Genomic DNA, 14,647 nt, shown 5'->3' on the forward strand with positions numbered 1-14,647 from the left:
GCAGAAAGACTGGCTCAAAAGTGATACTTTATCTTTAGGCTACATGAGAATTTGGAGTACAACACCAAGGGCCTGGAAGAGTGGCTTGTGTATCTGGGGAATAAACAATCTCTGTTTGTGTGGGTTGAAATCCGAGGAATTCTCATCTGATGCATGCCCATTGGTGGGCAAAAAAACAAACATTTACACTACTATGTATGAATTACAACATTTTACAGTCGTCTCACAAATACATGGTGGACATGTTATGACTGATTAGTTCATAGAATGTGATGTTCTGTCTATGGTGTTTTTACTTCATATGACTCTCTCAGTACTTCTGACTTGAGTGCAATACACAATATACATGACAATATGTGCACAATAAAATATATGATATCCATTTTAAAATGAATTTGACGATGGGTAAATTATTTGGGAGACATCCACTCCTTTTGCAGGGGAGTGGATATCTTTTTCATCATTTTCGAGTATGAGTGAAAAATCCTTGCTGCGTATGAGATCAATAACAATAAGTCATGCTATCTGTGCAATAACACCACTGTGAAATCGACCCTTGCTTTAAAGACGGAGAAGTAGTTGTCACAAAATGTGCTCTGTTCACAAGAGACCAAACAACATAGATTTAGATTTAAATGATGACAACATACATTTATCATAATCTACATTATGTATTCAAGTTGTGGATCTGCAAGTATTAATAGATCATTGTTATGAATAGACATGCTAGCTTTATGTGGATTTGGTTTGGCTGGAGCTGGAGCCGGAATCCACATAAAGCTAGTGTGTCTATCCAAACATACAAAAACAATCAAAAGGGCTTTACAAAAGCCCAATCTGATGCTAGAGACCTAACCCAAGCACCCAGAGTAACACTTCTCTTGGGGTTGAGTGTTATTACTGATTCCGTTAAGAGCGTTGTTATGTGTAACTCATGTGCAGTGTAATTAGCAATGTATCAACTACCAAACTATCTACGTGATACATGTTCCTCTACTTTAGCAGTTCTGCTTTGATGCATGTAAGACACAACTGGTAATGGATGCAGAGTATTAGTTTATCTTGACCTTTGGCACATGCAGCAAACAAAAACATCTGTTGATTGCAACTATTGATGACAGTAATCTGATCTTTTAATCCTGGGTAAGATGATGTGCTCACTGGGCCATAAATCCACATAGACATCCAACCTAGAAGAGACTGAAACACTGCAGTGTTACTTCAGCTCAATGGGTGTTGAAACAAGGTTAAGAGCAAAAGACGCAGTGGAGTGGAAGATCTGCATGGCACATTACGTTTCAAACCAACAGATCCTATATTGATGTTCAAGACAGCATCCACAATGTTCATGCAATAGATACTTCAGTCATATCCAGATAGATCCATAATATACATTACATTACATTTACCTTTCATGTATGTAGCAGACACATTTATCCAATGTGATGTAATAATGCACATAAAAAGTAAAGCAGCAGTTCTGGGTTTGTGCATAGTCTTAATGGTATTTAGGTGATCAGATTCAAGGAGCTGTCTATTCAAAGGAAACATTTGTTACTTGCTTAAATGGTTGGGGTTGAACAGTACGTGTTGCTCAAATTTGCATTTGTTTGTGTTGCTAAACTTTCCCCAGACAGCAAATGAATTTAACACCTGTTTGATTTTATCATCGTTTTTCTTGTTGCATGGAAACTCTTCCACTTTGGATTGCATTTGTTTTAGCATTCTGGAAGAATTGGTGAAGAACTTCTGTTTTACTTCCAGTCAGGTATCACACTGTAGACAGGGTGTTTATGTGAGCTAGGGCTATCCTTATATCCTGACAGTTTCAGAAATAACCTGGTGAATCCTCACACTTGTGCACACACATATGTGTAACACACACACACACAATAAAGCAAAAACATCTCTACCATTGCACCCCCCCCCATCCTGGGTGGTTGTCATTCCACTCTCTGCACTTGATCAGGGCTCCTCTGGAGCACTGAAACCTGCATGTAGAAACTTCACTCTCTGCAGCTGCATTTACTGTGACAGCACTGAGCGCCTCACACCATTCCATGGATATGAAGCTCGTGAAGCAAAGAACAACATGGTTTATTTGTTTACTTGTTAGGGTTTACTCGGCCTGCATCATATTTTTGTCCCGTCTTGTCCCGCCATGTTGTAACAACGAACCGTCCGCTGAACCGACAGAAAAAGCCGGGAGCTAGCAGATGGGAAGCTTTCGGCCCAGCAAGGGGGGATTATTATTCTAAACATCAAATTGTCTTACGTAACACATTGTAGAGCAGGCGACTACACACACACTACTGTCCAGTGAGGAGCAGCTGTTATGCAATCCCATGGTGACCTAGCATGGGCACACGCAGAAAATGCACACACATCCACCAGTGCCCCACCTGAAGGGACAATATGCTGGAGGATGACACACAAGGTGCGTGTTACAGTGTGTGTTCAGTATGCCTCTGTATCTGACGGATATTTGTGTCAGTGCTGTCAAGACATCACAGTGCCCTTAGCAAGTGAAACATGACTTATCAATGTAATTTATTTATGGTAATACAATTTCAGTGAGTTGTTTGAGCCACAAACCAAAAAAGTCGTACAGGATGTGTTCAGCAATGCACCTAGTAGAGAATTGTTTATCTTTACTAACATCAATGGTGTAATCCAGGCAGACAACAGACTCCTGTGTAAACAAATGCAACTTTATTGTTGAACAAAATAAATAAATAAATACTTTGCTTCAGTAAAATGTATAGTAATAAAATGGGTGCAAACATTTTTTGGGGGAGGGGGGTTAACGAAGGCAGACTAAACCTCTTTCAAGGTCAACAAGGCATAACATTGTTTTGCATTGATGAAATTAAATATACTTTAATGTGACGTCTGGGTGACATCACTGTCATGAAATAATATAGTTATGAGTCTGACTGAAATGCATGATTCATGGCTAATTACTGTTCATTAAGCTTTGGTAAAGAGGAATAACACAATTTATGTGTATAAAGCACCATTCAAATGATGACAGCAATTGCCAGTGATAATGATGTCCGAATTGTTTTAAACTAAATCCTTACATTTGGCACTTGATGTTATACGTGACTACATGGTAAAAAACAATGGAAGAAACTAACAAATTTATCAACACACCAGGAGATTTTAGTCATTTTCATATGGCTTAAACATGTTGATCAATGGTAACACAACATACATGATACATGCAGAGAGATTTCTGTTTTGGTATGATGCCATCCTTTGGTGAAGTGATTCCTTTAAGTGCAGAATGGCTGATTTCAGTCGTTTACTTGGTATTTTTTTTACTATTAAGGCCCATCCATATTACTTTTACAATTACTCAGTAACAAATACAATTAGGTAATTTTGTCCTCAAATGTATAAAACACAAGCTTGCCTTAGTATGGGTTAATACAAGTCAAAAAGTGACAATCAGTTTTTCAGAGACGTCAAACATGTAGCGGTTGAGAGTGAACCAGGTGAGCCAGTAAGAAACTCCCAGAACCCAGCAGGATAGAGATCATCACCTATAACCGCAGGATGAAGGTAAATAAAAATGGATGACTGACATGTAGCATCACCAAGGGGAGGTTTTCAGTGAGGGTTACTGAGGACTCCATTGGGCATGGCCTGCTTGCTCCACCTCCTCTGGCTCAGGAGCTTGCGGTTCTTCTGCACCTTCACGCGAACGTCAAACACTTCCTGGATAGCATTCTTGAAACAGTGAAAGTTGTAGTCAATGAGTCCTAAAAAAATTCAATACAAATACACTGAGTTACTGGTATGCAACCGGAGCCAAATACTGTCCAATAAAGTTACACTCTCAAAACGCATTCTCATCCCATACTCATAGAATAATTTATGTCACTGACACACTGATGATCATTTTGTCCATTACATGGCACACACACGTTACTATGCAGACTTATATCTAATGGACTCATGTTAGTTTCTATTGATAAGTATTTTGTTCAATTCATTTGATTAAGCCCCCTATCACAGCTGAGGATCTCTGTTTATGCTGGACTACATGCAACATGGGTACTATACGATCGGATTCTAAGATATCCCTGGCTTTTATGTGAACAGAGTTTAAAAATAACCTGGTTGAACAGTAATTGTCTGATATGTCTTTTTTTCAAAGGAATAGAGTGCTAATGCTAAACGCATAATGGTCTTTCACTGAATATTTTTCCTTTTCTTAACTTTGGAAAACAACTTTTATTTTCGAAGGTTTAAATAACCAAGATATCACTTGTATAACATTATGTGTCTTGTGCTTCAGCTATTAATTAATGAGTTAAATCTATACATGGCAATTACAGTGGCATGTTAGCCGCCCGCTGGATGTTTTGACAGAATGACTTTGTGACTAATTGGTGTACATGCTGTCTTCTAACAAAGACAAAAGGTTGTCAAATAAAATGTTGCTACTTGTACTTATTAAATGACTTCTATATTAGGCATATACATATGGAGTTTAAGAACAAAGACATTGCTAAAGTATACTCATGCTTTTGCTTGCATTGTCTATGTCGAGTACAATTAATGTTCATTCCCCCCTTGTCGCCAGCATGTCTTGACTGAGTTCTACAAGGCAGACCGGAGCCTCATAGACTACTGCATTGTCCATCAATATGTGATTTGATGACCATCACAACATGAACAAGACTACCTATTCTTAAGGTACCCCATGTTAAATTGGTTTTAAGGAAAGGCCACTGTTATTATTTTTAAAGTGGACTTCCTCATCACCTGGTTGAAAATAATGGCTAATAAACTGGATGCCCTCATGACACAACACATCACTGTGATCGAGACCAAACACAACACAACAGAGTTACTTCTCCATTGTACATACAGTACATGTAAAGTATGTGTCAAGACTGCACCTGCATGTACACTATGTGACATGAAAGGGGTTTCATTCAAAGCAACCTTTTCTATTGTCACATAAGGCCTGTCATCTCTGCTCCAGTATCAGAGCTTCCTGCGCCACCGCAGAGGCTCAATCTCCACAGGGGAGGAATTGACAAGTTAACCACTTGAAAGGGAGGAGGGGGGCGCCTTTGATCACAGGTACCAAGCCTCTCAAAAGAGGGGGAGGAAACCAAACGTGAGATTGTGCCCATGGAGGAATTGGCTCTCTGACTGTGGCACACACGTGTGTCGTTACGGTAATCTTTCATTCTTTATCTCACTCTCTCAAACACGCACACACGTGCACACACATACACACACACAAACAAATACACACACTGAAAGCAATAAACTTCAGCTGGCTTAATAATAACCATATTCTTTCCAGTCTACTACACTTGAACCCTAAACCTGTTCCTCTTAAATCTAGAGACATGTTGGAAAATTGACTTCTGAAAATAGTTTCTTCCATTGGCTTGATACTGACCTTTCCTCTCAAAGCTCTCCTCCCTGAGGAAGCAGACCAGGGCCAGGAACTTAGTGACCTCCTTCAGATACATGACCGTGGTGTTGTTGAGGTGGATGATGGCCATGGACTCCTTATCATAGGGCTGGCCTGCCTCCTCACCTGTGAGACTGGATGGATGGAAGGATGGATGGAGCGAAGAAAGAGAGAGAGAGAGAGAGAGAGAGAGAGAAAAGAGAGAGAGAGAGAGAGAGAGAGAGAGAGAGAGAGAGAGAGAGAGAGAGAGAGAGAGAGAGAGAGAGAGGAGATTATCAGAATAATTACAGTTTGATGCTGGCGCTGGAACAGGTGGACTGGATACCATGGTTCTTATCAAGGTTGTGGTTGTTGATAATATTGTATTGTCTTCATTTGAATTAAATCAGAAAGCTGAGAACAATGAAATGGAAGGGACATCTTCCATCGGATTTTTATTCAAAACAAGTTTTATTCTTCTTGTTATATAGAAGAGTACTCCATTATCCAAACTCACTCAAATTCAGAATCTTCGCAATGTACATTTTATTTTTCCCTTGAGAATATTCCTACTTGTTACAGTATGAACTATTGTGAGAATATCACCCTCCAAAGACAAGAATTCTCTTAACTTGTGAAACTGGGTCATTCTTGTTAGGGGAGATGACTGGGAATGGATGAGACGACAGGAAGTGGTGGCCTCAATGTTCGCAACACAAAATATATAATCAATGAGGGCATAAATCCACCCACTTGCTTTTGAGAGGTAGGTACATTAAGATCTGCATATTCGTTGGCACACCTGAACAAGTCAAACTTGACAAGGTGCAACTCAAAGCTGCATATTTAATTTCAAGTTATTTTTAAATGACACAATACATCTTATCCATGTCAACTGGGAGGAAATGTCATACTTTAATGACAATAGATATTGGCATTTCAAAACTAAAATATATTCATACCTGTTACATGAATTGAAAACAACTGCACACAATTGCACACAAGAAAAAGAAACATTGCTATAGCAACAGATGACGGATCAAATGGTAATTATCAAAATGAATAAAAGCCCTGACTTAATCTCATGCTTTCATGGGCTTTGGGGCGGAATGCAATGGGCATATGCAAGCTAAGAATAGTTCCTGCATTTCACCAATTTAAAAAAAAGAGAGCTACATTTCCCTGAACCATTAAACAGCTTGTATTTACCATTTATGAAAAGAGCAAGATAACTCTTGAACAAGGGTGGAATTGTCATGGATAGGGAAAGGATATTAATTCTGGTAGCCAAGGGACATTGCTTTGCCATTGAAGGATGCTAAGTGATTTGCATGTCAAGTTGTTCACATAAGAGGGGCCTTGTGAACCAAATGAGGTGTAAAATATTCAATTTGCTGAACCCTCTAATTAATGTTAATAACTAAACTGCATTATCACGATAATTATGGCAACTTTCAATAAATTAGGACCACTTCTAATCAATTTGAACAAGCATATTGACAGCACATACACACAACATTACAATTCAACACACACACACATTAACATGCACACACACAATATCATATCTCTTACCTTCTCTCTCTCTTGCTCACTCATACAATATAACACGAGCCCATCTAGAGTGTTTCGGTGCCCTAATATAACTTCATTAGTTGATGCCCATGGCCCTTCAACAGCTGTCGAGGTTAAAAACTCATTCACCTGAGGCTCTGTTTGGCCTACTTCCATCCCAGACCCCCACAACCCCCAGCTGTGCAGCCAGCCCGCTTGCAAAGCCAGCAGACCACAGTGCCACGACATAGAGGATGGCTGGGTCGAGTTAAGGTCGATGGGCCCAGAGGGCGTAAAATGAACATTGGAGTGGGTGACCTCAACTTGTTTACATCCCCTAATGGCTACAAAGAAGGAAGGGTCTGTGCAGAAATTCAACATTTGGCAGACAGTGATGTACATTTTGTTCCGACGAGAAGGGGGATGAGGACCAAGAAGGCTGTGAGGAGGTGTGATTTAAGATGCTGTTCCAGTCAGGTGTCCTGGCAACAGGACTTGCAAGCAGCAAAATACGTTTTTGGGGGGTTTATCAACTAATTGTCTTTCTCAAAGTTTCCAAGAGTGGTTTCTTGAGTTTTAATTGCTCTCTTTAAAATCCTCTACCATCTCCTTCCCTTGTTATAAAAAGGTTTTAAGCACCCACCATTGTCAACAGCTAGCATAATTGGGGATGATACAACAACTGGACGTTTGAGCACTGGAACTTTCTTTCCCTCAAAGAAGTGAAAGTCAACCAGAGCAGTTGAAACAGGACGGTGCATCTAGATGAGAGCCCTAATTACATTCTCAGCTGGAGAGAGATTGAAGGGAGAGAGCACACCATGGACAATGCAGTGGATTCAGGAACATCATGGGTTTTAAATGGAGCAAAAGGTTTACTTTTCATCAGCAAAGGACTTAAGGGAATAATTCCAGGGGATATTCCGTTAATAATCAGAGGGATGGATATGAATATATGGATATGACTTCAGGTAGAAGGAAAAGCTGGGGATTCTGACAACTCAAGATCAGGAGGATGGATTTGGTACATTGTCCACACTATTTCATTGTTTCTGGGTTTTGATTCCAGGTCATTAACCAGATGGGTTTCGCAAAACAGAAATATGCTCAAACGAGGTGTGATTTTGGATATACTGCCTGATGAAGTCGCCTTGCTCACCCGTAGATGCAGGAGATGTCGATGACCACATCGATCATGTCACAGCACAACTCGTAGGTCTGCATGTCCACTGGGCTGCTATCCGTTGCTATGTAGATCTTGCTGACCACGTCAAAGAGGAAGGCCTTCTCGATGCCCGAGTTCTGAGAGAGAGAGAGAGAGAGAGAGAGTGTAAAAGAAAAATAAGTAAGAAGAGAGCAAATTAAGAAAGACAGACGGAGAAACAGAGAGTGCAAAAGTGATTAAGAGGAAGAGAGCAAGAAAAGCAGTGATAAGAGATATAGAGTGGGTAGAGAGGGAAAGAGTGAGAGGTTGAGAAAGCTGAAGGAAGAAACTTTTTTTTCTTTTATAAAAGGACTCCAGCTGAGATTCCTTCACTTTGAAGCCATCTTGCTATCAAGGTCATCCAGGGCCCTATCCGCCCTCATAAATTCACAACACTTTAAATTATATTTACATAAGCTCAGCTCCTGAGAGTCGGCTTGGGAATGAAGCCTTGAGTTTCTCTTATTTTTTCCATTAACTAGAATCAACTCTGAACATTTGTCCATATGGCTATGGATATTAGCATGTGCTCCATGACACATTGCAGTTGTATTGCAATGTACTTAAGTGTCTCTGACGTCTGTATGACTAACTATATGAGCAAAGCCTACATGAAATTCCACTCTATGATTAAAATGCAATGAAAAGTGCATTCTGTTGTGTTAATTAAGAGCAGAATTTTTGCCTAGTTGGGTATGGTCTTTAAGAATATTATAAAATGTATTTAACTCATGGATGAAAATATTTATTGATCAGAACTATCCTTTCTTTGAAACTCCCATGAGAGTTAAGATTTTCAAGGTATTTTCCACTTCATCAAACAAAGTAATAAATAAGATTGTACACTGAATGAATGTAGAAAGAATGGATTGGGTCCATTATAACGGAGACTATGTTTCTGATACGACAGCATGTAATTATCTTTACACTGACTTTCATCATCTCCATAGTGCTTCCATTTTGGAACTTGACCTCTGATTATAGTGTGACTCCACTGAGAGGTAAGACTATTTTCGCTAATACATTTGCTAAGTGTGCTAGCTGTGAATGCTAACTAGTGAAGCTGAAAGTTGAACTGCCTTCACTGAACTCAAGACACAATTACATACTTATGGTGTGAAGAACATCAAAGTATTTGAGAAGAGAAACTCAGTATTTTCAATGGACTCAACTGAATAAACATATTTAGTAAGTTTCCTAAGAGCTTTTCATCCCTGTTCCTGGTGAGCTCATTACTTGTAGGTTTATGCTCCAACCTAACTTGTGACTAAACTGATTCAGCACATTAACCAGATAGTTATTAGAATTAAATGTGATCATGTGTTGGAGTGAAAACCCACAGGAAAATAGCTCTCCGAGAAACAGGTTGGAAACCACTTGAGTACTGTACACAGAACACAGAGAATAGCTTTCTTCGTTTAATGCTGTATACGTTTATATAAACAGATTGCTTGTGTACGGCACTCAAAGTCCACCTCAAGTCCTGTCATTTATTACACATTACTGCCACCTATTGACTGTATACCTAAGTGCAAAAAGTAATAGCATTTTTTGGACAAGGTCATTTACAGTTGAAGTCATTAGCGATCAAGGCTTTATACTATATTTATAACTTTGTCATACTTTAAGCAATTGGTTGGCTAAATTCTGAGGTGGTGTTTGGAAGGTGTGGTGGGGCTCATGTTGGGCATGTGTACTGTATTCACAGATATGAAGATGTTCAGCAGGTTCTCCAAGGTGGGCAACTGGGGTATGAGTTTCTGGACCACCTTACTGAAGGCCTCGAATATGGAGTGGTCGTAGATGCTGGTCAGGTAGAAACTGGAAGGGGGTGGGGGTAATAGGATTTTACTACAGATTATAAAGGGACAGGTCAAAGAAAAATACATGTATTTGTCATATACACATTATAGCACAGGTCATTCTGTGTAGTGAAATTCCTAAGACAAGGCAAGGCAACAGCCACATGGTAGGAATACAAATACAAAAATAAAACATTAAAAAAACTATATAAATTAAAACAATACTGTCCAAAAAAGAAAAAAATACCAGAAAGTGGGACCAGCAATAAAAACTAAACAACAGCAATAGTTCACCCCAAAATCAGAAACACAGAATGTATAAAAAGGTATTTTTGATTTTATGGGGAACTGTCCCCAAGGTAAGAGGCTATATGAAAGAAATATCATTTTACAAGCTTTGAGAATTGTTTGTGTTTAACTACTTTGTCTTATTTGGTTCTTATTTGATGAATAGGCAGTATACAGCGTGGCATATAGGCAGTGTGAATAGACAAAGATTCATAACTACATAGCTGAAACATCCATGGACAGGATATTCTCAAACTAGCATCTTTTTCACATCAGACGTTCTGTCCTTGGGCAAGGCACTTCACCCTACTTGCCTCGGGGGAATGTCCCTGTACTTACTGTAAGTCGCTCTGGATATAGCGTCTGCTAAATGACTAAATGTAAATGTAACGCATGGAGATTTCAACCCCTTCAACCATATTGGCCAGAAACGGCCCCAGCTCACCTCAAATGTATCTTCTCCAGTCCTGCATCCGCCAGGTCGTCGTTGGCCCGTTTGTGGATGTCCCTCTGCTTCTCTATCTTGTGGTCATCTGAGAGGCCGTCCACTTTGTGGATGAACACCTCAAAGTTGATTTCTGGGTTAACCTTGTAAGCCCGGGTGACGGTCAGATGAAGACGACTCAAAGCCTCCACATAGTCATCCTAGTGGGGAAACAAGAAAACAGTCTGGTTATTCTGGCAGTAGCTGGTTCTCTTCTCTTTTCAATGCTGCCACATCTATGGTGGTGTTTATGATATTCTATGCACCCTTCTTGGAATTTCCTTAAGGATATGTCTGGAATTTCCTTTGGAATCAATTAAGGGAATTGAATGGAAGAAATCAGATCCTCAAAACAATTATGCTCATCAACATGGCCAGTACAAATCCTTTCAAATAAAGTCAGTGCTTCTAAAGAGGATGGATGCATTATTAGAGCAGTGTAGCACCCAGCACACCTGTAGATGTGAGGGGGACACCAGTCTCTAACTGGCAGGTAGGATTACACAGCCTATCACAATCATCTAAGTCAGATATGACCCTTACAAACACAGTTTTGAGGACAGACATGGGGTTGGAAGTAGTTAAGTGCCAGGGAAGCACAATGAAAAGGACTAAATAAATAACATTTATTTTTGTTAAAGTTCAAAGTGAGATGCTTGTGTTTTATCAAAGAGAAAAGCACCACAACAGAGACCAGATTGAACTTGCATTTTAAAAGTGCAATGTCGGATGCACAGATGCATGTCATCATACTATATCGTGTTTCTTTGTATATATCTTAAGGGCTTTAGATACTTCTCATATTTTTACTTAATTGGAATAGTGAAACTTGGTACACACTCTTAACTGGTCAGCCACCAGGGTGCCCGATATTGTTGTGTATTTTTTTTAAAGATGTGACCTATTTCATGAAGAGGGAAAGGTGTGAGTTTTTGTAGGTTCAGTCTTTGTAACACTTTGTAACACTCAACTGATTAGCAAAAACATCAAGTTTCAATGCTCATTTCAGTAATTTTGTACCATAAATATGCCAAAACATATTTACACAACTTAAACAACACTCATCCAACACCATGCCCACCCCTTTAACATGCCCCTCACCTGCGAGTCGATGACAAAGATGAGCGCGCCTGTGCCTCGGAAAATCATCTCGTAATCAAAGGTGGGGTCAAAAAAGTCAATCTGTCCAGGGAAGTCCCAGATCTGGAAGCTAACAAAGGAGCTGTTGGAGACATCCTCGCGGCAGATCTTGTTTGTGCTCTCCAGGAACAGAGTCTCGTTGGGAGACATCTTGTGGAACACCACTTTCTGGATGGAGGACTTCCCGCTACGGCGCAGGCCCATCAGCAGGATACGTGGCTTCACCTCCCCGCTCAGGGGGTCCTCGCTGAATACTGGGGGGGAGGGGTGGGGGCGGGTTAGTAGCCTGACTAACTCTCGGTTGGAGATTCTGAGCAAGAAAGTATGTAGTTTATTATCTAAGTATGAAGCAAACATACAGAGTCCACCATAATGGTTGGGACAAAGACATTTGTATTGCTTGTCTTTACTCTGTACTCCACATAACTAAATGTATAATCAAACTATTCAGAAGTTGTAAAAGTGCACACATTTTTCATACATTTTGGTTTCAACTTGTAGAGATTACAACACCTTTTATAAGAACACTATGCAGTTTGGGATACAGAAAAATATGCTACTTATAGTTGTCATATGTAGTACCAGGGACGGCCCAAGCCTTTATGGGGCCTTAAGCAAAATTGATTTTGCTTAAGGCGTCGCTTATTGTTGCCGATAAAAAAAAAGAGAATATTTTTACATAATACATGAAACTGTCATTTCATTTGCTCTTGGGGGCCCTCTAGTAGCCACAGGGGCCCTAAGCAGCCGCTTAGTTCGCTTATGCCTTGGGCCGCCCCTGTGTATTACATTGTTGCATACAGTATTGTAAATGCAATGACTGAAGTCTGCAACTCATGGAATCACCAGGTGCAACATTATTTGGCAATGGCCTATTCTACAGCCATCTTCAGCTCCTGCATAGTTTTTCACCATTGCTAGAACACTAAAACCCATTCTCTAAACCAAAATGCTGAAAAAAAAAGTTCAGCTAGTAACCCTTTGCAAATCTCACCCACTCTTTCTGCAGAACTATAAACACATTCTGATTCAATAACACATTTTGCACTGTGACACACTGAGTTGTCAAATCGTAAACACGGGCAGCAACACTTTTACAAAACTATAACACAGTGGTCATGTGTCACTGGCAGTTTGTGACATGTTTGGTCACTGAGCACATATTCACCATGCCTCTTTTATTGCAAATGTGATATTGTTCATACAGACTTTCAATACTATCGACAGTTCACCAAGGGCAACCACTAAAATATTAGTCCATATTTTAAATGATAAAGTGTGTAATATTTACACAGACTGAGATTACTAATTGTGCAGGGCTAATAGACCTACTCCTTGCATCACTTCACTGTCCAATGGTTTCATCTATGGTGGAGCACGTTACTGTCTATGAGCACAACAACGCCCACAAACTGCATGTCACAGTGTGTTAACGCCATATCGACCCTATAATTGAAGTAGTATGAGGGAAATACTAGCCAAACTTATGTCACGAGACAAATTATGTCTCGCAATTCTTTAAAACAGAAGGTAAAACATATAAATTACGTCAGCCTCCATTCGAAAGGGTTAAAATATAAGGCCAATGACAAAAAGCTTGCAATGTTTCGGCTACTTATCATTTGCGACATTGTATGACCTTCTTCGTGAGGTTTAAAGGTTCATACCTCCATCTTCGCAGCTGCAATCAGGATCTCCGTCAGTAAATGTGTCAAAATCGTCGTCATCGTCGTAGTATGCCGTTGCCAAAGCCTCACCGTCCCCTTCGTACTCCTCGCCATACTTTGCAATCCCCTCGCTTGTCATTTGAAAGTTTTTAAGCCGTTGACGCTGCCCAACTTTTTCACATTGTCACCTGATATGTATGAACCATTATGAACTTTCACCCCCCTTTCCTCCACTGAAGCGGACTTGCATACCAACCCGCCCGCTGGAGAACTAGCAGAACACTGCAACAATCCCCAGCTTTCAGAAATATTGGACGGACCAAATGAGTTGTGAGGTGACAGACCGAATTTTCTCTCTTAATGACTTGATATAATCCTCCGTCTTCATTGATGAACCACTAGCCTACAGGCTACATGTTAGTAAAATACTGTATATGCAAGTTTGTAGACCACTCAGCTGGGACCAGTGCAAGCTGAAAAGCTTTGGTGGATCACCTCTTCAGAGAAGGGGATGAAAATGTCCAACACCACCTCAGGCTGGAGAACTGGACAGGCTACAGCTGTCAGAAATGTTTTTACCATCAGACCAAAGGCTACTTCACCACTGAAAAGTGACCTATTTTTCTTTACTGTAACAAAACAGACTGGAAAACCGACTTAAAATTATATACTTCATTAGACATAGATAATCTTACAATTGTCATCCTGGTAGTACTTATTTATTTTTAAATTGTCCAAGGAATTCATACTTGCATATGATGTATTAGAAGTCTGTGGATTAAGTGTTTTGCAGTAAAAATGTAATTGTGTTGAACATTGACAACATATAGTTATTTTACATCAGGACCACGTGAGGTCATAATATAAGTATATTTGTATGAACATAATTAAACTCTAGAATTATAGTATCAGACATTAGAATGAGAATATTCTGTTATGATTCTGTTAAATGCAATATCACAAAAAAACACCAACATACTTACTGTAATTCTTTCAAAGAGGAAGCATGTATGACAGTGACATTCTACAACTTCCATCAAAATATCACCATAAACACAAAACTTGAACACATGAATTCCTCTATAT

The 14,647-nt window shown here is 39.7% G+C and overlaps 1 protein-coding gene across 2 annotated transcripts; it reads right to left on the bottom strand.

The window, feature by feature from the left end:
* Positions 1–2,690: 2,690 nt before the first annotated feature.
* Positions 2,691–14,049, bottom strand: rragd (ras-related GTP binding D). Of its 2 annotated transcripts, none has more exons than XM_047018415.1 (7): positions 13,562–14,048; positions 11,856–12,148; positions 10,716–10,915; positions 9,887–10,001; positions 8,136–8,278; positions 5,429–5,577; positions 2,691–3,767 (listed from the first exon to the last, which is right to left on the bottom strand). In XM_047018415.1, the coding sequence occupies exons 1-7, from the start codon at positions 13,698–13,700 to the stop codon at positions 3,616–3,618; spliced, it is 1,191 nt and encodes a 396-aa protein (XP_046874371.1). In that variant the 5' UTR covers positions 13,701–14,048; the 3' UTR covers positions 2,691–3,615. The 2 variants fall into 2 exon arrangements, with proteins under 2 accessions (XP_046874371.1, XP_046874372.1); XM_047018416.1 differs by having other exon boundaries at positions 3,624–3,735; positions 13,562–14,049.
* Positions 14,050–14,647: the final 598 nt, after the last annotated feature.

This window comes from Hypomesus transpacificus, chromosome 3 (genome assembly GCF_021917145.1).
Source record: "Hypomesus transpacificus isolate Combined female chromosome 3, fHypTra1, whole genome shotgun sequence".
Classification (NCBI taxonomy): domain Eukaryota; kingdom Metazoa; phylum Chordata; class Actinopteri; order Osmeriformes; family Osmeridae; genus Hypomesus; species Hypomesus transpacificus.